The sequence below is a fragment of the Musa acuminata genome, unplaced genomic scaffold (genome assembly GCF_036884655.1).
Source record: "Musa acuminata AAA Group cultivar baxijiao unplaced genomic scaffold, Cavendish_Baxijiao_AAA HiC_scaffold_1138, whole genome shotgun sequence".
Classification (NCBI taxonomy): domain Eukaryota; kingdom Viridiplantae; phylum Streptophyta; class Magnoliopsida; order Zingiberales; family Musaceae; genus Musa; species Musa acuminata.
This window is the reverse complement of record NW_027021350.1, coordinates 3252290-3272500: the sequence shown is the minus strand read 5'-3', so window position 1 is coordinate 3272500 and position 20211 is coordinate 3252290. Positions and strand designations below refer to the sequence as shown.

The window sequence follows — 20211 nt, the reverse complement described above, 5'->3', positions numbered from 1 at the left end:
AGGGTTGTGCTACCATGGAGCCTAACTAAATAGGGCTAAGTCGGATTGTTGGCGATAGCATCATTGAAAATAGGAGCCTAGTAGTACAATCACTAATGCAAACTACCCAACAGCCGTAGCATTGTCATTGTAGTTATCGATTAACTTAGGCAATACCATCTCCCATATATTAGTGTAAGTCACGTAACACTTCTAAGGGCCTAAGTTTGGCACAACTTAAAGCCCAATGATTGCTATAGTAAGTGAGCTTTATTTTAGCCCAATTTAAAGCCCAATGTTATTAAACATCAATTACTCTTTTAGCACAAAGCTTCTACTAAGTTGTCAAAGCTTTTAGCACATTATCAAAACTTTCAACACATCATCAAAACTTGTAGCATATCATTGAATATTCCAATATATCTTCATTTTTTCTAGCATAACATTCGATTTTTGGAATATCGATTAATTCTCTGACTTGATGTTGAATTCCTCGGCTTATGACTTTTTGACATGATGACCAATTCTTTGACTCGATATTTGATAATGAATCCTTAGTCAATGTATTTTCTATACCACTTATCTCAAAAAATATTAGATTTTCAATTTTATCAATTTGATTTCATCATCGAAAATATGAGATTTAATAATTATCATACTTCCCAACACCAAAGTCCCATCATCAAGGATTAGGGGTAGAGGTTAAGGATTAATATATTATCAAACAAGCCTTGAATAATCCTTCTAAGTTGTCGATAAAGGTAATAGTCTCTTGGCTTTGATAATGTAAACATTACAACATCTCAAGTTTGATGACTGCCCTTAGGAAAGGAATCATCGAAAAGAGCCAATAGTGCTTTTCTCTTTTTCTTCAATATATCCCTTGGTTTTGAGCATATCTCCAACCGCAAGAGTAAAGAAATTATTTCTCGATGGAGTATAAAATATATAGTTACATCATGATAAGAATAGAGGGAGACTACACCTCAAAAGCTCTAAGACATTTCATGATAGTAATATAATTTTTTTCTTTTTTTTTCACTTACTCTCTCTCTATCTCTCTTTCTACGTCTTACAAGCAAGCAAGACTCAAGCTCACTAGTATTAAAGCTTGTTTGTAGAGGAGATTTTCAACTCTCTAAGTAGGGTTATACGATGGTCAAGGAGACTACATAGACCAACAAAGAGACCTTGAGTATATTTTAAGAAAAATTATTAGACCTTCGATCTATCGCAAATACATAGAGGAGAAACAATAGAGTTAAAGGCTTGATATGGGATCCTAGCGAATGAGTTGTTACATGTTCAAAGAATAATATAAGAGTTGCAAGCTAACAATGTTGAGTTCCATCTAGGAGTGTAGAATTTGGAGAAATTGATATTTGATTTATATGTGTTGATAAAAAGAGTTTTGGATCATAAGGATGTGGATCTCTTATGAGTATAAATATTTTGAGATATTCAAGAATGATCTTTTCTATTTTTTTAAATAGATATATTAATATGATTATATTTTTTATTTTGTTTGAGCCACAATTATGTGTCTTGACATTTAGACTCTAGCTCCAATATAATATATAAAATGGATTAGTTGATTTTTCAACACAATAGAAAAATGCTCAATCATGGATTAGTAGGCACATTAAGATCGACATCAACGACGAGGCAAGAGTGCATGACATCATCTTAAATAATAAGATCAGTATATAATAAATAGATAATAATAATAATTTATATAGTGTTTTGAGATGACACAAGTTATATTTGGATTCATGAAAAATACCAGTTGGATGCTTAATTCATGTGAAACAAGATTATTCTTACATGTATTAAAAGCTATTAATTTTAATATTAAAATTAAAATATCTGCTAGATGTGATTTATTATATTATGAATTGACACTCATAAAAATTATATTAATAAAAATATTATTATTTTAATATATTAATTAAGAACGAAAATGCCAAGAATTTTTTTCTTAATACAAATGAAAAAAGTAAAAATAAGTTATATATATATATATATAACGGTATGATTTAAAATTACACTGCTATAACGGCATGATTTGGAAACATAACGCTTGCTCAGTGGTATTTATATAAGCCGAGCCCCCTCCATTGCACACCTAACAACCTCTCCCTTCCCTCCCTCGCGCTCTCCTCTCGGCTCTCGGCTCTCCTCTGCTCTGTTTGCGATCTCGTCGTTCTGTCCGGGTCGGAGCTTCTCGCTGGCGAACGGGCACAGTTGGGAGCGAGCACCCTCCTCTTCGATCTGGGGGGGAAGAATTTAGATTCTTATTGCGGTGATCTCATTCCGTCTCCTTTTCTGAAGGTTCCGTTTCGCTTGGGTCTTGAACTGTCTAAGTTTCGATTCGGGTTCAAGATTTTGTTGGATTTTGATTTTTCTTCGTTGTGATCGATCGTAATTGACGTTTCCAGGGACTTGATTGTTTTTTTTTTGTTGTTCTTGGGGTTCTTGATCAATTCTTGGTTATCGATCATCTAGGTTTTCGAGTTTCTCTCGAGAAAATCAATCTTTCTTGTTTTCTTGATCGTTTCTGGTTTCTTGTTTTCTTGATCGTTTCTGGCCACGTGGCCGATTCTCGTTCTGTTTTCCATTGGCAAAAATGGCTTCTTCTCGTTCTAGGCGTGTGGAGTACGACCGCTTCATCCCGTTCCGGTCGGCGATGGACATGGACTACGCACGCTTTGCCCTAACCATGCCTTCGCGACCGCAGCGTGATGGTTCGAGAGAATCCCCATCGAGCGTGGCGTACCAAAAGCTTCTTGATGAGTGCATTTTGAAGAACAGGTCTCGTATCTTCGCTTTCAAGAGTGCACCCGAAGCGCCGGCCAGCATGCTGCCCCAATTTGACGAGCCCATTCGGCCGCCGAAGAAGCAGCAGAGGCGAATCCCTAGAGAACCAGAGAGGGTTTTAGATGCCCACGGCATGTTGGATGAAGATGGTTTGAATCTCCTCGACTGGGGAAGCAATAATATGTTGGCGATTGGCCTCGACGACACAGTGTGCCTTTGGGATGATGCAAACAAGTCGACTAAGGTGCTTCTACAAGCCGTAGAAGACAGCGGACCTATCACTAGCATCAGCTGGTCGCCGGATAGCACAGTTCTTGCTGTCGCATTAGGCAATTCAGTTTTAGCCTTGGTTGATCCGGCAACAGGACAAGATGTGAATGTGATGGAAGAAGATGAGAACCAGACCCCTGTGTTGTCACTTGCCTGGAGAAGTAATTCAATCTTGACGGTTGGAAGATCTGATGGCACTATTGTTGATTATGACTTTAGAAAGGATGACACGTCCGTCTGTTTCTATAATGGGCATCGGCGTGGAGTTTGCAGTCTTAAATGGTCTGTGTTGTCGGGACGATATTTGGCGAGTGGAGGGCATGACAAACTAGTGCACATATGGGATGCCTGCATGCCGGTCTCAAAACATCCACGCCGACATAAGTGGCTTCACCGCATCAGCAACCACACTTCCATTGTGAAGGCCCTTGACTGGTGCCCAACTCGGAGCAACCTGCTGGCTTCTGGTGGAGGTCGCAATGATCATTGCATTAAGTTTTGGAACACTGTTAACGGTGCTTGCTTGAACTCGATCGATGCAGGCTCTGAAGTTTGTGCATTGCTGTGGGACAAGAACAAATCTGAATTACTAACCTCCCATGGTTCTCCGAAGAATCAACTCACCCTGTGGAATTACCCATCCATGACGAGAGCGGCTGAGCTTTTCGGTCATTCATCCCGGGTTCATTTCTTGGCTGGGAGCCCATTGGGAGGTGTAGTAGCTTCTGCAGCAGCAGATGAAACACTCAGGTTTTGGAATATCTTTGAGACTCCCAAAACAACAAAACCTGAATTGCCCTTTGCCCAATTTAGTGTCATAAGATGAAAAGGCTGATGGGTGGAAAATATTATGAGAGCAATATGAAAGACTTCTCTGGTGCTTGACTTGAAAATCCATTGTTGGCAGAGTTGCATAGAGAAGTTTGGTGGAATTAAATTGACAACACATTTTCATAGTAAGTATGAGTGCAAGCGCCTATGGTAAGTTAGAAGCCTTACAACATTTTACAGCAGATTACGAGAGCAATATGGAAGAATTTTCTAGTGCTTGACATGAAGATCCATTGTTGGCAGAGTTGCACAGAGAAGTTTGGTGGAATTAAAGTGGCAACACATTTTCATAGGAGTATGACTGCAAGTGCCTAAGGTAAGTTAGAAGCCTTACAACAGTTTACAGCAGATTATGAAAGCAACGTGGAAGACTTATCCAGTGCTTGACATGAAGATCCATTGTTGGCAGAGTTGCACAGAGAAGTTTGGTGGAATTAAAGTGGCACCACATTTTCATAGAAGTATGAGTGCAAGCGCCAAAGGTAAGTTAGATGCCTTACAACATTTTACAGCATTTCAGCAGGCATAGTTACGGCTTAACTATGTGGTTGCAGCTGCAAGCCTGATTTTTGTATCCAATTTTACTTTCAGCTTTGCATAGTAATCGATAGAATCTTTGCCTGCTTGATGAAACATGCTTTCTATGACCACTTCATCATTGCTGCCACATTTTATTAAGCTTCAAGCCTTAATAATTATAACAATGTTGAGTTTCTTCCTCTCCTTACTGTATGAGAAACTGTGTTGACATTATTCTTTGGTTTCTTATGTTAATCATGCATAAATAGATCAAAGAGGTTGATGCTTATATTTTTTGTTTTTGCTTTGATTTTTTGAACTTTTGTCAAAGAGGTTGAAAAAATTTGGAAAATTGTGGAGTTTTACAACTAGAATTGTGTTTGACAGTCAAAAGAACTGTGCTGATCAACCACTCAGATGTCATGTGAAAAAACTGCTTACGAAACGGATAACTTCTAATCTGAAATGGTTCCATTATATTCATACATAGTGAATAATCTCCAAGGACAAGATAAATTCAGGAGTGAAATCCAAGCCTAAATTATTCTGATTTGAGTAAGATGTGTCATAATTTCTGTACAGAGCAGTTACTAGACCTATGAGAACTGTAAATCAAATTGAATACTGTAATTCTTAAGAGAAACCAAACAAATAAATCTGTGTTTGATAAAGATGAGGCATTATAATTCTGTTTATTTCTTTTTTCTTTTTCTCTGCAAAATGAACAAAGGTATCGAATTTACATGGCTTTCCATGAATATACTTGGTCCTCTGCAACATAGATACACTTCTGATCCTAAGATAGGCCTTGAAAAATGGTGTAAAATGGGATATAATGCAAGTTCTAAAATTTGGATATACTATCAGTAACAAATGCTTTATTACAGTGATAGTGGAGTAGTACCTGTCCCTCTGGATAATGGGTCTTCATTGAATCCGAGGGTTCTGATTTATGATTATTTCAGTCTGCTAGAATTATCTTGCTGAATGTGCTTATTTTTGTATTTTTGAATCTATTTGTGTATCTAATCTGTCAAATACATACATGAATTTAATTGTACATATATGCTGGCAGCTTGTACATTACAATACATAGTAGAAATTGCTCTTATTTACTATCTAATTTTGGGCCCCTGTTTGTGAGTACCTAACTGGTAGAGGAAAGTAGGTGGTGCGATGCATCCGTTATCCTTATGTTAAACGATAGACTTCTAGAAAGATCTCATCGAAATGGTTGTGAAATAAGTAAAGATTATATGTGGGTTGTGATTATTCTTAACGTAACTTATGAATGCCTTGTTAGTCTAAGTTTGTGGCGTCGACAATGATTGTGTTTGGTCTAGTTGTCTGGATCTGACCATTCTAGTAAGTTTGGTTTGAAAAATTTGAACCTAGTAAAGTCTGACCATTCTAGTAAGGTTGGTTTGAAAATCTTCAACCTCACAAAGCGACTCTCATATTCCAAATCTAAGTGGAATTGGGTCCAATATTTCTTGTTTGATTGAGCTCAAGTTACAGCTTTAGTAGACTGCACAATGCTTCGTATCTATTATGATCACACAATACAATTTAACCCAGACCGTTATAAAATAGGAGGTATATATTGGTTTGAGCATGAACTGGTACACAGATTGGCCCCCTATTAGCAGTCTGTCCTTACCTATTATAGAAAGAAAAAAGCCTATTTAACGCTGGTTTGGGGCTCGTGCTTGTGAGCCCATTGCATCGTACTCGTAGAGCCTGCAAGCCACCTGTCATCCGCTGAGTGCTTCCAAAATGCTTCCTCCTCTTCTCCTTCTTCTACCTTCGTCATTCTCCTCCTCCTCCACCACCACCACTTCCTCTTTCTCCTTCCTCTTCCTCAGCCTTCTTCCTTCTTCTTCCTCCTCTTCTTCCTCCGCCTCTTTTTCCATCCTATTCCTCGTAATTCCTTCTTCCTCCTTTCCTCCACCATCATTTGTTCCTTCCTTTTCTCCTTCCTTTTTCTTCCTCTTCGAGTCTTTCGTATGCATGTACCATCTGTCAATACAAACAATATGCATCAGTCTAACCGAGGACTGATTTAGTTGGTCAGTACGAGATGACAGTCCATCATGACCATCTTTGTCAAGCTGTATCAATTTGGCTTTTTTGCTACATATTTTACTTAAGGCTAAGATGTATCTCCATATTGATTGACAGATAGGGAAAATAAGCAGGATCAGATTCAGTTTTTCTTTCTTATACCATTTTGGTGATCATACCACTGAAGGCCCTATTTATTTTCAGCTTTGTACAATGAGGTTTCAACCTAACATCACTATGATTATAGATTAAGTTGTTAGCAAATTGCTTCACTATTAAAGATATTTCACCTCCAACAATATTCTCATAAACTGTCATTTGTGATGCTTCAGTCATATGTTGAGGCTTACCTTTTTTTATGTTATGATCAAGTCACATTTCTTTTTTGTTTGTTATTCAGGGACAAAGAAACTCAGAGCATTAATGCTTCACTTACTGGACTTGGGAATCATGTTCAAGTATCCTTTGGTTGTTGAAGCTTTTGTATTATTCCTTTACTAAGTATCTTTGGTGGTTTATCAAATTTTATTATTAAAAAATTATAGTGCTTTAATTGATTCTCTTTCTTGTCTAGCTACTGGCTTGCCCCTTGACATTTTGTAGTCTTTCTTGCAAATTAGTTATAATTACTATAAAGGAATTCCGACTTCTGTTAGTTTTTCTGTTATGTAGGAAAGAAGAATGTGACATTATCTAATTCTTGAATTACATTATAGATATTGCTTTTTTATTACAAGTCATTCATCAATAATATTTTTTGAGATATTTTGATTCCTTTAGCCTTCTTTCTCTTTTATTTGTGTCTTTCGCTTTGCACTTTCCTAGCAAAATATGCTACAAAATGATATTTAGCTCCATCTTTTGTCATTTTAAAACTAACAAATTATCTTATTAAGAATGAAGTTTTTTCAATAAAGCATACATTATTGGGGTTGAATGTAAAGGTACTGAAGATAATACCTTCACTATTGATGAATCACTTGAAGATTGCACAATTAGCTGATACTGGACTTTCTATTGGTGGCTCTGCTTATCTAAAGTATGTTTCTTTTATCCCCATTGAACATGATGCAGTGATTAGTTCTATGGTTACTCTAAATGTGCATTTATATAGGTACAAAATCTAGGAGTATATTATTACATTAGCTATGTCATTGAATGATGAAATTCACAAAATATATCTTTCTAATTTTTTTTTATTTTGTTGACATGAAGTCCATTCTCTAATCTTACATCGGAAATATTTTATTGATGTCACTCGCTTACTGTTATATGACATGTCATATTTAGTTATCTGTCTCTTTGTATTGATCTCCCTTAAGATTCAGAAAGTTTATTGTATGATTGATGGGCCGCTACTATCATCTGCTGGGATAATGTTTGTTTGATTATACTTATTGGGGTCATGCGATACTGAATTTTTTAGTCATCATGATTTAAATTCAAACACCTGCAATTGTGGTTGCTTTCCATCTGACCGAACGAATTTTGGTGCTATCAGTTTCTTTGGTGAGTTAATGTTGCTTTGATATTAGGTCAAAGATATTACAAAAATCATAGAGAATATGAAGAAGTCAGAAATAATGAATGCCAATTTTTAGATATTTTGGTGGTCTTAAATGAAATAAAATGCAAAGTTAGCTTTCTTGAGGTATGAGAGTTCTCTCTCGGTGATTGTTATTTATCAAATCTTAAGAAGGATTAGTGACCAAATGACAGTCCTATAATATGGGTTCTTTCTCTTCTCTTTTCAAAATTTGCTATGGAGTAGATGTTAATAAATCCAAAATTGAGAAATTTGTGGACTTTCTGCAACCTTGGGGTATGAGTTTTATCAATCATTTTAATCTGTTCATTTCCTAGGTAACAACAATTGCAATAGGTGGATATGGAGGATGCGATAATGTCACTTGGTAGAATGACTTTTCTTGGTTTTCAGCTCTTTTGTTGCATACTTCCGACTTTCAATAGTATTTCTAGAGTAATTGTGATCAAAATCTTTGTTAAACTTGCTTATCAAAATCAAATGATTTATATTGTCTCTTAAAAGGTTGCCGAAATTAAGTGTGTAATTCATACCCTTGATGTTGAAACTATATTTTTTTTATGAAATTAAGTGTAGTTCATTTATGACATCTGTATCGAATATTTACAATCTTTTTTGCTTATCATAGTATTATTTCTCACTCAAATTGAAATGGCTAGCAAGAAAACTATAAAAGTACTGAGAGAACATATTTGCTGCTTCTTAACTTGAGTTCAGGAAACGAGGCCTTTTAGTCATATGTTAAAACACTGGAATTTATCCACTCTTTGGAAGAACTCAATCGATTGTATTTAGATGACTATTTGAAGCTTTTATTGTTAATGTCCACCAGCTGAGCCTTGGTAGAATCATTGGGTTTGGGAATAGATGTATATGCATTAATGAATCATGAAATTTTATGATCATTTTCTATTGTGTATAAAACAAATTGCATTGTTAGTTAATTCTTTATGTTGTAGTTCTTCTTTTATTTTTCATGTGCTAAGGTATCAAATCTTCAGTATTGACCCTATGGTGGTCCCTCTTGGATTCTTGTGCTATATATGTTGCTGTCTTTGCTTTTTCAAGTAGTTTTGGGTACCAATTCTGATTTACTGTCCTGGACTGATATGGTGTACTATGGTATAACTAAGCAATGAATTTCAGGTATGACTGTTGGTTGGCACAGAGCGTGTTGGTTGGCCCAGCACGTGTCCGCTCTGTGCCAACATACTGATACACATAGTATGCCGGCATGTATCATGGTGCATTTTTCATTTTCCGTGTTTTTTTGGCTGGGGGGTGGGAGAAGAATGAAGAAGAAAAATGGATGAGGGGGTAGAGGAGAAAGATAAATACTAAAGATCAAGTCATAGCGGGTGGTGGGCAGTAGAACATGAGTTTTGGGTGATGGCTGAATGACAGCATAGAGATGTATATAACATGCAGCAATAGTCACACAACAGTATGGAGAGGAGAATGAGCATGCAAGGAGTTGAGAGCCCTAAAAGGGACCATTTCGAGTAATTAAAAAAAAAAGTGGTTCAGTTCAGATCCTTGTAAAGAAAAAAATTAGACCCAAAATCATTTTCTAACAAAAAAAACTAGACCCAATTGTTTGAAATGGTGTGGTTTGCATCTCAAGATATGCGGTATGTACTGGTTGATACGAATCAAATCGGACAAAATGAATTCATCTAAAGTTTTGTTTTTATCTTTTTAAAAGAGAGATTTCATATTTTTTCATTATTTTTTGTTATGAGTACATATGTTTTTAACACCGCCAATGTCGGTCCCAAGCCCGAATGAGAAAGGTGGAGGGTTGCACAAGGCCATTGAGGGTCAGTGTTCAAAAAAACATATCAAAACTCATAATTATGACCTTAAACATTTGATAATCATACTATGTTAGTACTGAGAATTGATGTGAGACATATTCACCATCTAAGTATCCTAAAATGAGAAGGGTGGACCGAGGTCATATGCAAGAAATCTATTATATCAATATCCATATGTTGTGTAAAATAGAGAAGTGTTTTCTTGGTCTATTTTGGACCAGCATGAGAGTCCAAGAAATAGGATTAGACTAGTAACACAAAATATAGGAACATTTTCAGAAACAGGTTTAGATTGATACATGGAAGAAAATCTTATATATTTTATGTATAAGATACTTAGTGGGTAGGGTAAAAAATGTAAGAGATTGCTAATACTGAAATAATTAGAAATATTAATGGTGTAAGTGGCTTTTGAAGATAGGGCTCAAATTAATATTGTAAAAATCAAAAGATATGGGAAATAATTATATTGCTATAATATTTATTATGAGAATAGATTTTGAATATATGTTTATGCCTTTTATATTGGCCTACGTTACCAAATCAAATGAGAAGTTTCAGAAAATTTAGATGAAATAATATAAGGTAATATTTTATTGAGAACTTATGATTAAAGATACTTGAATGATTATACAAGGAAAGAACATGGTGAATTTAGGGGAATATTTTACTAGAGTTAGGTGGCAGAACTTTAAAGACATAATTGATAGTTTTGTTTAATATTAATCCTATGGACTTTTAATGAACAATTTTCTGGATTGTGAAGTTAGAAAAAGAAAGATCAAATGCTGACATAACGTTAGGATTTTGATAAGGATGATGATCACAAGATACTTGTTAAGAATATGAAGCTAAAGGAAAGATAGAGAATTTTTTAATAAATTAGCTGATGTGCATTCTATACATAGCTTAGTTTTTTAGGTAAATAATGGTCTTGAAACCCCACCTAGATGAGCCCTTAGGGGCGTTCTCCAACTTTCTTAGATTGTAATGAAAGAATATGCTTTAACACATTCTTTTGGTCGATGTACTTTAGGCTGTAGATTGTTTGGAACATACCAAATACAACACTAGCGATGATGTGGAGTATCTGAAAACTCAAAACATTTGTGAGGCAGCTGCTCTACAATCCCAAACCTCTTTCTGCTTGTCTAGCATCTTTTGTTAAAACAAACTCTACTTAGGAGATTCATAACCAACCCAGAAACTTCACGTCCACATTGTGAACTTTACAACTTACTTTAATTGCATGGAGTTTATGTGCATGTTGTAGTTCAGTGATGGTTAGTGTGAAATGTGAGAAATGCTAGATGTGGGAAAATCTTTAAAATCAAGGATTAGCTTTAGCTTCAAAAATTCGCCTCTCTTAACAGCCCAAAACCACAGAAATCAGCCTATATGTCAGTTTCTTCTATTTATTTGCTAGGATTTTTTTTTACCAAAAATTGATTAATCAAAAAATGTTTGGTGGTTCAGTCTATGTTTTAACATTTTTGTATCTTGTTCATTGGTAACAGTTTCTTCTATTTCTTTTGGCCTTCTTAATCTTTGTCTCATGTACAAAATATAGATGGCACCTTGGCAGGTGAGCCAAAAGATGGAGGTAGTAAAAGAGCATAGAAATCAAGGTATTTCTGTAATGTATTATTAGTTTAAAAAAAATATTTTTCTAATGTGCTTTCTTAGATATTTTGGCTAAGACCGTAGAGAAATGAAGTGAACATATTGTTCAACCTTGTACATATTTGTTAAAGACTCTGAACGAATTATTGCGCTGCACAAGAACATTAGGCAAACACAAAATGGTGTGCATGAAGGATATCATCCTACAAACCCGATAGTATGGGCTGTGGCTACTAACATGGAGGCATTGATGAGCTTGTTAAACATACTAGGGTCTAAGAATATGTTGTTATTCCAAATGTTATTACTTGGGACTTCGATGTTGGAGGACCACAGTTGATGCCAAATATGCTGTTGGACCAATTATTTTTTCTTGGGACTTTGATGTTGGAGGCCCACAGTTGGTACCAAATGCTTTGCTGGTTTCACTAGAATAAAGTGTCTTCCTTGTGCAAGCTGCCAGTAATTTGTAACTATATATTTATCTTAGTGTTATAGATATGCCTTGGAGAATTAAATCATTGGAGAAACGTTGTCCATCTTTGGTGGATTCTTTACTATTGTTATTATTATATTTTGCCTACGTATCCATTCTGTGGTGGAAAATTGCAACATATGTAAAGAATAAAAATCTTATTTCGTCATTTTTTCTTATCGACGTTGGATTTGTATTGAAGAGTTCAATGAATAAACACCCATGGATGGGAGGCTGTAGTTGCACTACCTCAAGTCCAATTTATGACAGAAACAATTGCACTCTTGGAGGGCCTCAAAGCAGCTTCAAGCCTCTAACTTTCTCCACTTTGAGTTATCAACATGCTTATGTTGCAAAAAAAGAAAAAGAAACGATATAATAGGATAAGTCTAAATCATGTGTCCAAAATCTTAATTGGATTATTTTTTTTTATGTAGGACTAAAAAATAGATGTTATTGTTACTATTGACTCTCATCTTATTAATTCATCAACAAGTTCTCCTAGCAAAGTTGTCAAGGCCACGGGTGCAATCCAAAGGCCTTTGAATTCACTTATAGTAATAGTTATTATTTAAGTATTCAGATAACCCTTATATGTTGGGGAGAAGTTAGTGATAGAAAGCTATTATCATCGGACACAGTGCAAGAGCTGACAACAAAAGAAGAGATTGAGTTCTAAGTAAGCGATTTTGTATTCTTGAAGGTCTTCTCTTCTAAAGGTGTGGTAAGATTGGGAAAGAAATAAAAGTTAAGTTTTAGATTTTTTAGACAAATTGAGGTCGTTAAGAGGATTGATTCTACTTGCCACCATTCTTGTGTCACATCTATGATGTATGTTATACATCGATGTTATATATATATATATATATATATATATATATATATATATATATATATATATATATATATATATATATATATATATATATATATATATATATATATATATATATATATATATATATAATCATTAAGTATGAGCTAATTGTGATGAATAAATATTTATCTTATGCTGAAGAGCTATTCGGATCATTGATAAAAAGGAAAAGATCCCGAGTAATAGGATCATTCATCTCATCAAAATGATTTGAAAACACTTATTCTATTGATGAAACTACTTGAGAGTATTTAAAAGTGAGAAAACGTTGTTGCAAGCACTAGAGAAATCCCCTCCTATAGTCTAAATTTAGAATTCTGTTTAGGAGAAGTGTGTGCTTGTAAAGGTTGACTCCTAAACCTATAAAAAGGAGAAGAGGGGTGTAAGAAGGAGGTTAATCTTTGGCTATTAAAGAAAGATCGATAGTGGATATAAAGTAAGTTAAGAGGTTTGTAGTAAAGTAAATTACTCAAATATAGAAATGCAAACTAGAGAAGAACACGCCGATTTTACAGTAAAGTAAATTGCTCAAATATTATTGAGTCTCGAATTTTAATGATAAAATCAATTGATAAGTGTTTATGATTTAATCTGCGTTTTGAGTGGCATAGGATGCTTTGATCAGGGAGAGACAATTAAAGCAGGAAGAATCATGTTGGGCCGGAGGAAAACGTATTAGAAGATTAGACGTCGGGCCGGAGGATCGGTCGATGTATCGATAGAAGGCTTCGGGCCATAGATTCGGGCATCGGGCCAAGAAGAACGGATATTGCGCCAAGGATATCGTAGTTGCGGAGGTCAACTGGCCGATTGGGCAATAGGCCGCAAGAGAGGACGATGCGTCGAAGAATCGGACGAAGTGTCTCTAGACCAATGACATACCGGACAACATGATTCAAGCTTAGTAATAATTGTCTAGATCGAAATGTATTTTTATGTGTGCAGGATTAACTACGATAGCAAGGCATAAAGCAAAATGAAGTCCCGGAGTCAAGAACGCGATTTCGTTGGGGGTTCGAGAGTTCGTCGGAAGTCCGGACGTTCGTTAGAAGTTCTGCCGGAACCAACCGAGAAGTCTAGGAGCTTGCCAAAGAAGGTCATCGGAACTCACGCAAAAAGATCGTCGTGAAGTCCAAGAGCTTGTCGGGAGTCCGCCGGAACATTGCCAAGAGATCGTTGAAAGTTCGTCGGAAAATCGCCAGAAGCTCGTCGGAAGAAATCAGACTTATCTTGCTTAGAATATATATTAGGAATCGTAGTTAGCACATAATTAGAGTTGGGATTGGGAGATAATCTCATCAACTCTATTAGGGGCCAATTGAGCCCGAAGTTGGGCTGGTTTGGGCCAGATTCAAGGCCCAACCAGGGTGCTAAAAACTGGCCGATGGTGGCACCGCTTGGGGAACAGCACCCCAGGAATTCTGGGCGGTGGTATCGCCCAGTAGCAGATCTTTCAACGATAGTACTGCCCAAGAACGGTGATGGTACCGTCAATACCCAGGAAACCTAGGTTGAGACATTTTTAGGCTCCAAGTTTGAATCAACTTGAAGCCTATAAATACCTCTCTCATCCTTAGTTAACTTACACAAGTATTGAGAGTAAAAAGGAAAGAAACTCTACTGTAATTTTATATGAAACTCCTCTCAAAGTTCTAAGTGTTAGAATAGTTTGAGAGAGGAGTGAGTGGGGGTGTAAGGGTTATCTCCTAAACCCGGTAAAAGGAGAAAGAGTTGTAAGAAGGAGGTTAATCTTCGCCTATAAAGGAAGATTGATAGTGGATGTCGGTGGCCTCGACGGAAGAGGAATAGGTGGAGTAGATGTAGCTCACGACGACCGAACCACTATAAAATCGGTGTGTTTTTCTCTAGTTTGTATTTCTATATTTGAGCAATTTACTTTACTGCAAACCTCTTAACTTACTTTACATCCACTATGCATCTTCCGTATGTTTTCAAGTTATCTTTACGAAAACGCTTATAAGTTAACCTCTCTCCAAATCGGTTTTCGTCGAAAACGGATTTAATCACAATGAAGTTTTAAACCGATATAATTTTTTACCGCAGTACTAATTCACCCCCCCTCCCTCTTAGTGCCGATTCTATTCCTAACACCATGGTGATGATTGAGCTTAACAGAAATAAAATCACAAAAAAATATAAATAGGTAATAGCTATCATTTACAATATTTAGTGGTGATCAGAATACTTAGGTAATCGATTGTTTCCCTCCTCCCCACCACTCTTCTCCTTTTATCTTCAACCATCATAGCAACACCACCACCCAAAGGAACAATCACATCAGCTATCGATCGCCATCAACGTAGCCTCATCGACAACCATCACCTCAAGTGTCATCATTTTTCTTATACCATTTGCTTGACCACCATCAAAAGCATTGAATCTTTTTCAGTTATATTAAGAGCTATTTATGGAAGGAATATTCCTCTCTATCAACGCTTATTAATTCGGGGAGTAGAATTGATCTAATCTCTTGATTATATCTTGTTTTGAACTAGCTCTTAGCATATTTCTATTTTGGCTCTTCCATCCAAAATGAGCCTTCTAGACTCTCTTGATTTCCTCCACCTAGTTTTTTTTTTCCTTAGTTTATAGTGTTTTCTGAATAAGAAGGGGAGCTTGGTAAAGTTTTAAAAAATTATAAAGGCTAAATCATTTATTCATTTCTTAAGTCTCATGGTTATAGTAATTATGATTTATATCTCTTGTGGATACTTTAATGTGCTTGTCGGGTAATTTATTATAAGTTGTCTCATGTTTAATTTAGGTTTTCCCTTAGTGTATGAAAATATGAAACAATATTCTTTATTGACATGATGGAGACGTGGTCTTTGAATTGTGATAATCAAAGACGAACATGCAGGACGCAAAAGCGGTTACAACTCCTCTACCTACTAGCGAGTCACTCAAACTATATGATGAAAGCCCTAGTACAGACCCAACTTAATACCGTCAAGTATTTGGCTCCTTACAGTACTTATCTCTTACTTGTCCAGATATCTCATTTGCGATCAATAAATTATCACAATCCATGCACCGTCATCTAATATGCATTGGTCTGCAGTTAAATGAATCTTATGATATCTTCACGGGACTCTCAATCATGACATCTTTTTTCGCAAACACTCTCCTATTCATCTCCATGCCTTTGTTGATGCTGATTGGGTAGAGAATTTTAAGGACAGAGCATCCACATGAGGGTATATTATCTTCCTTGGGGCAAATCCAATCAATTAGAATTCTAAGAAGCAAAAGATAGTTGCACGTTCTATAACTGAAGCTAAATACCGTGTCTTTGCAACCGCTACTGTAGAACTCAATTGGGCCACGAATCTACTCAAGGAACTTAACATCAACTCCACTCTACTCCTACAATATATTGTGACAATATCGGAGCCACTTACCTATGTGCCAATCTAGTATTTCACTCATGCATAAAACACATTGGCATCGACTTTCACTTCGTGTGAGAATAAGTTGTCAGACATCAATTATGTGTTTTTCACGTATATACGACTAATCAACTAGCATACTCACTTATGAAGCCTCTCGCCCGCAAATAATTTTCGTCGCATTGGTCCAAAATCGATATCCTTGACAGGAGCACCGTCTTACGGGGGTATGATAACGGCTAAGATTTCCCTTGATAACAGTTAAGATTTCTCCAATTACTTAAGAAAATATCGTAGCTAGAAATCCTCCCTCCTAACATGTATAAATAGGGAGCATCATATCAAACACAAATAACATCTTCTTCATTTCATTTTTAACAGAAATATTTGATATTAAAATTTAGTTATTCTATAATTATCTCATTCATCTCAGAATTTAAGAGGGGTTGGTATTGAGGAAAAAAATATCAAGTATTCGTACGATTTGTCTATATCTTGAAAGAGTGGAAAGATTGTCCCATATAACTCAAAAGCTTTTAATTTACTCTTAAGGGTCTAAGGATTTCTACTAAGAAATTAATAAAGTATTAAAATAATAAAATAAAGGGATAAAGCTTAGAAAGAATTTGGAGGCACTTATATTAAGATGAAATCTTATACATATATCCGAACATAAACATCTCCCACAGGTTTCTCCCATGGGTGCTTGGAAATCTCCATCCCCTACAAGCAAGCTGCCCTAGAGGGGAAGATTCGGGAATGATCTGAGCCATGAGATGCAAATGGATCACACGGCACGAGCACCACAGGAACATATTTAATACATAAACATATTTAGTATTCTTTTATGATTTAAGTTATTTAGACTTCAAAATAAGTTCACTAATCGGTAAGAATAAATTGTAATGTGAAGAACTTTAATATCAAGATTGAAATCTAATATATTGTATATCAAAGATAGATCATACATATCTTTTAATATTATAATCAATACCTTTATTGATGTAGGGGGTGAGTGGTGTGGTGTGTGGTGAGGAAAAATAAAACATAAAGTAGGAGGTGATGAAGTCAAAGAGCTTGGAAAAGATAAGTGGTAGCAATGAGGATGCTAACTCATCTTCTCAATCATGATTTGATTAACTTTCGATTAGTTTGAGTAATGATTTAATAAATTAAAATAAATAAGTGTAAAAAAAATAAAATAACTAGGTGAAGGAAACCAAGAGGAAGGGCCAAAATCAAAGTATGCTAAGAGCTAGTTCTAAACAAGATATAATTAAGAGGTTGGATCAATTCTACTCCCTGAATTAATATATAACCCAAGCGTAGCGTAGATTGAAGGGAATATTCCTTCCATAAATAGCTATTAATATAACTGAAAAAGATCCAATGCTTTTGATGGTGGTCAAGCAAATGGTATGAGAAAAATGATGACACATGAGGTTATGGTTGTCGATGAGGCTACGTTGATGGCGATCGATGGCCGATGTGATTGCTCCTTTGGGTGGTGGTGTTGCTATGATGGTTGAAGATAAAGGAGACGATGGTGAGGAGGAGGGAAAGGATAGATTGGGTAGTGCCTCTCATCCTTAAGGATTCTCTCCTTATTTATGTGTCTCATCTAAGATTTTTGATGACTACATGCACTCAACTTTTCATTCATTTATTCATAAACTTTAAAATGTAGAGGGTCTTTTATAAGAATAGTTATGAGTGTCACATGCTTCCTTAAAAATGATTAGGGATATATAGGATGGAAACAAATGTCCACCTTTGAATAAGGGTGATAGTTAGGGATTCATAGGAATGGTTCAACTCCCATTTTTTCTATCTATCTTTTACTTCAAAAAGACCTATTAAAACTACTCTTTTTCTCCTCTATTTTCAGGTAGGACAATATTTGAGGTAAGTGGTTTCCCCTCATATTTTTTATTCTTTGAAAATGTTCTCCACTTGTGTTTATAGGTTTTCATCCCCTCCTATCCAAGAGACTTACATTGTTAGAGATGTAAGTATATTCAACCTATTTTAGCTCTTTGGTGAAGTTATATTTGTTCAAAGATCAATGAGAAGACATATATGTTGAATGATTTAGTTTTTACTGTATTTCTTTTTCGCTTAGTTTATAGTGTTTTCTGAATAAAAAGCGGAGCTCAGTAAAGTTTTGAAAAACTATAAAGGCTAAATCATTCATTCATTCATTTCTGAAGTCTCGTGGTTATAGTAATTATGATTTATATCTCTTGCTGATACTTTAATGTGCTTGTCGGGTAATTTGTTATAAGTTGTCTCATGTTTAATTTAGGTTTTCCCTTAGTGTATGAAACTATGAATCGAGTTTTATCTCGTTGCATCTGTTGCTCGTAATACTTGTAGTTATTAGTAATTATGACTGATGTATAATTCCAGTGGGCTCCCGGTAAGCTCCTAGACTTCTCGGTTGGTTCTGACAAACTATCTCATGTTTAATTTAGGTTTTCCCTTAGTGCATGAAACTATGAATCGAGTTGCTCGTAATACTAGTAGTTATTAGTAATTATGACTGATGTATAATTATGCAAGAAGCTTTATCTCTTGAATTAATGTTACTTAAATTGCTCGTCGAGAAACATTCTATTCTAATCACACTCGGTTGTAGTTTTGCTGTTTTATACAACCATGCACGTTCTTCCACCCCCTCAACATAGATCATGTCACGAAGAACACGACAATAATAGACATCGGAAGCAATCACCGGCATTGGATGGGAAGAAGACACCTGATATCATGCACGTTCTTCCACCCTCTCATAAAAAAATGCGTCTCGTCCACAAAGTCAACGAGATAACTCAATCTTGGTGGTGGGTAGCATCTTCCTTCTGATCCTCCCATTCTTTCAGCCTATCACCGGCGTTGGATGGGAAGAAGACACCATCATGACGTTAACGCTGTGACGCAAGTCCCAAATATCGCATCCCCTTCCTTCTCTATAAAAGCCAACCCTCTCACGACTCTGAATCGATCATATGTGCACCACCGAAGACGATAAGATGAGGACCGTCGTCAAGAGTCGTGCTTCTCTCCTCCTTACACTCACCATCATCGTCTTCCTCGTCACAGGTCAGCTGCTGCATGCCGTGAGCTAAAGCTTGTTTACGCCTCTGAGAACTATCTACTCTCGATCTACATCGAGCTCTAATGATCCTACGCATGTCTTTTGTGCATTGTTTGAACTGGTAGTAGCGAGAGGGGAGACGACCCCTGTGAAGGAAGCGAAAGCGGGGATTCCATACGGTGCCCTGCGCCCTAGCAGTCAGCCCGCGGTCCCCGGAAGACCCTATACGAGGGGATGCAGGAACAATTACTACTACTGCCGTCCGCCTTCGACCCCATGATAGGCTACTTCGGCAGTATGGAGGAGTAGTTCCTTTGACGACGCAATATAATATATATATATATAAACACTTCAGTGAGGCATCATCATGGTGACTGGTGTCTTAGGTGATGCGCTTGTGGCTCAAACACTTATGTGGTGCATAGTGTTATTATATATGTTGAAGTACGGTGCTGAATATACAACAACAATAAAACTGTGTAGTGTATGCAAGTCACATGTCATACTGTAAGATGGCATCAAAATCTGCTTTGGTCATTATTATATATTTTACAAAACAAACAAACAAGGTTGTATAGTTCTAACTATTTATGGTTAACTAGATGGATCTATTATCAAATTATATGCTTATAAAATTAAAATATTATATTTTTATTTCTAAATTTTAATAATCTTTTTTTAATTTTTCCTACCTCTTCTCGCGCTACAAATATTAATAGATTCATATCTTTTATCTATAACAATCTATGAGACTCATTACCAATTTTATTATCATCTGAAATATTTTTTTCTCATCTTATCAATATTATTCCTAATTAGTCACCAATATGTATATATATATATATATATATATACACACGCAATAGCACACGGATGTTGCTTCTATCAG

At 35.9% G+C, this 20211-nt stretch overlaps 1 protein-coding gene and 1 long non-coding RNA gene across 3 annotated transcripts; both read left to right on the top strand.

The window, feature by feature from the left end:
* Positions 1–2124: 2124 nt before the first annotated feature.
* Positions 2125–7821, top strand: LOC135671232 (cell division cycle 20.2, cofactor of APC complex-like). Of its 2 annotated transcripts, XM_065179233.1 has the most exons (5): positions 2125–2310; positions 2626–4047; positions 4141–4213; positions 4307–4379; positions 6881–7821. In XM_065179233.1, exon 2 carries the CDS (start codon positions 2666–2668, stop codon positions 3890–3892), a length of 1227 nt encoding a protein of 408 aa, XP_065035305.1. In that variant the 5' UTR covers positions 2125–2310; positions 2626–2665; the 3' UTR covers positions 3893–4047; positions 4141–4213; positions 4307–4379; positions 6881–7821. The 2 variants fall into 2 exon arrangements, with proteins under 2 accessions (XP_065035305.1, XP_065035304.1); XM_065179232.1 differs by having other exon boundaries at positions 2125–4047.
* An 11405-nt stretch (positions 7822–19226) lies between these two features.
* On the top strand, positions 19227–19941 carry LOC135671210 (uncharacterized). Its single transcript, XR_010512662.1, has 2 exons — positions 19227–19327; positions 19448–19941. It is a non-coding gene; the product is annotated as an uncharacterized LOC135671210 (long non-coding RNA).
* The last annotated feature ends 270 nt before the right edge of the window (positions 19942–20211 follow it).

What these genes read in the sequence shown, in the direction of transcription:
- LOC135671232 (XM_065179232.1), top strand. Translation starts at nt 2,606, where the DNA reads ATGGCTTCTTCTCGTTCTAGGCGTGTGGAGTACGACCGCTTCATCCCG.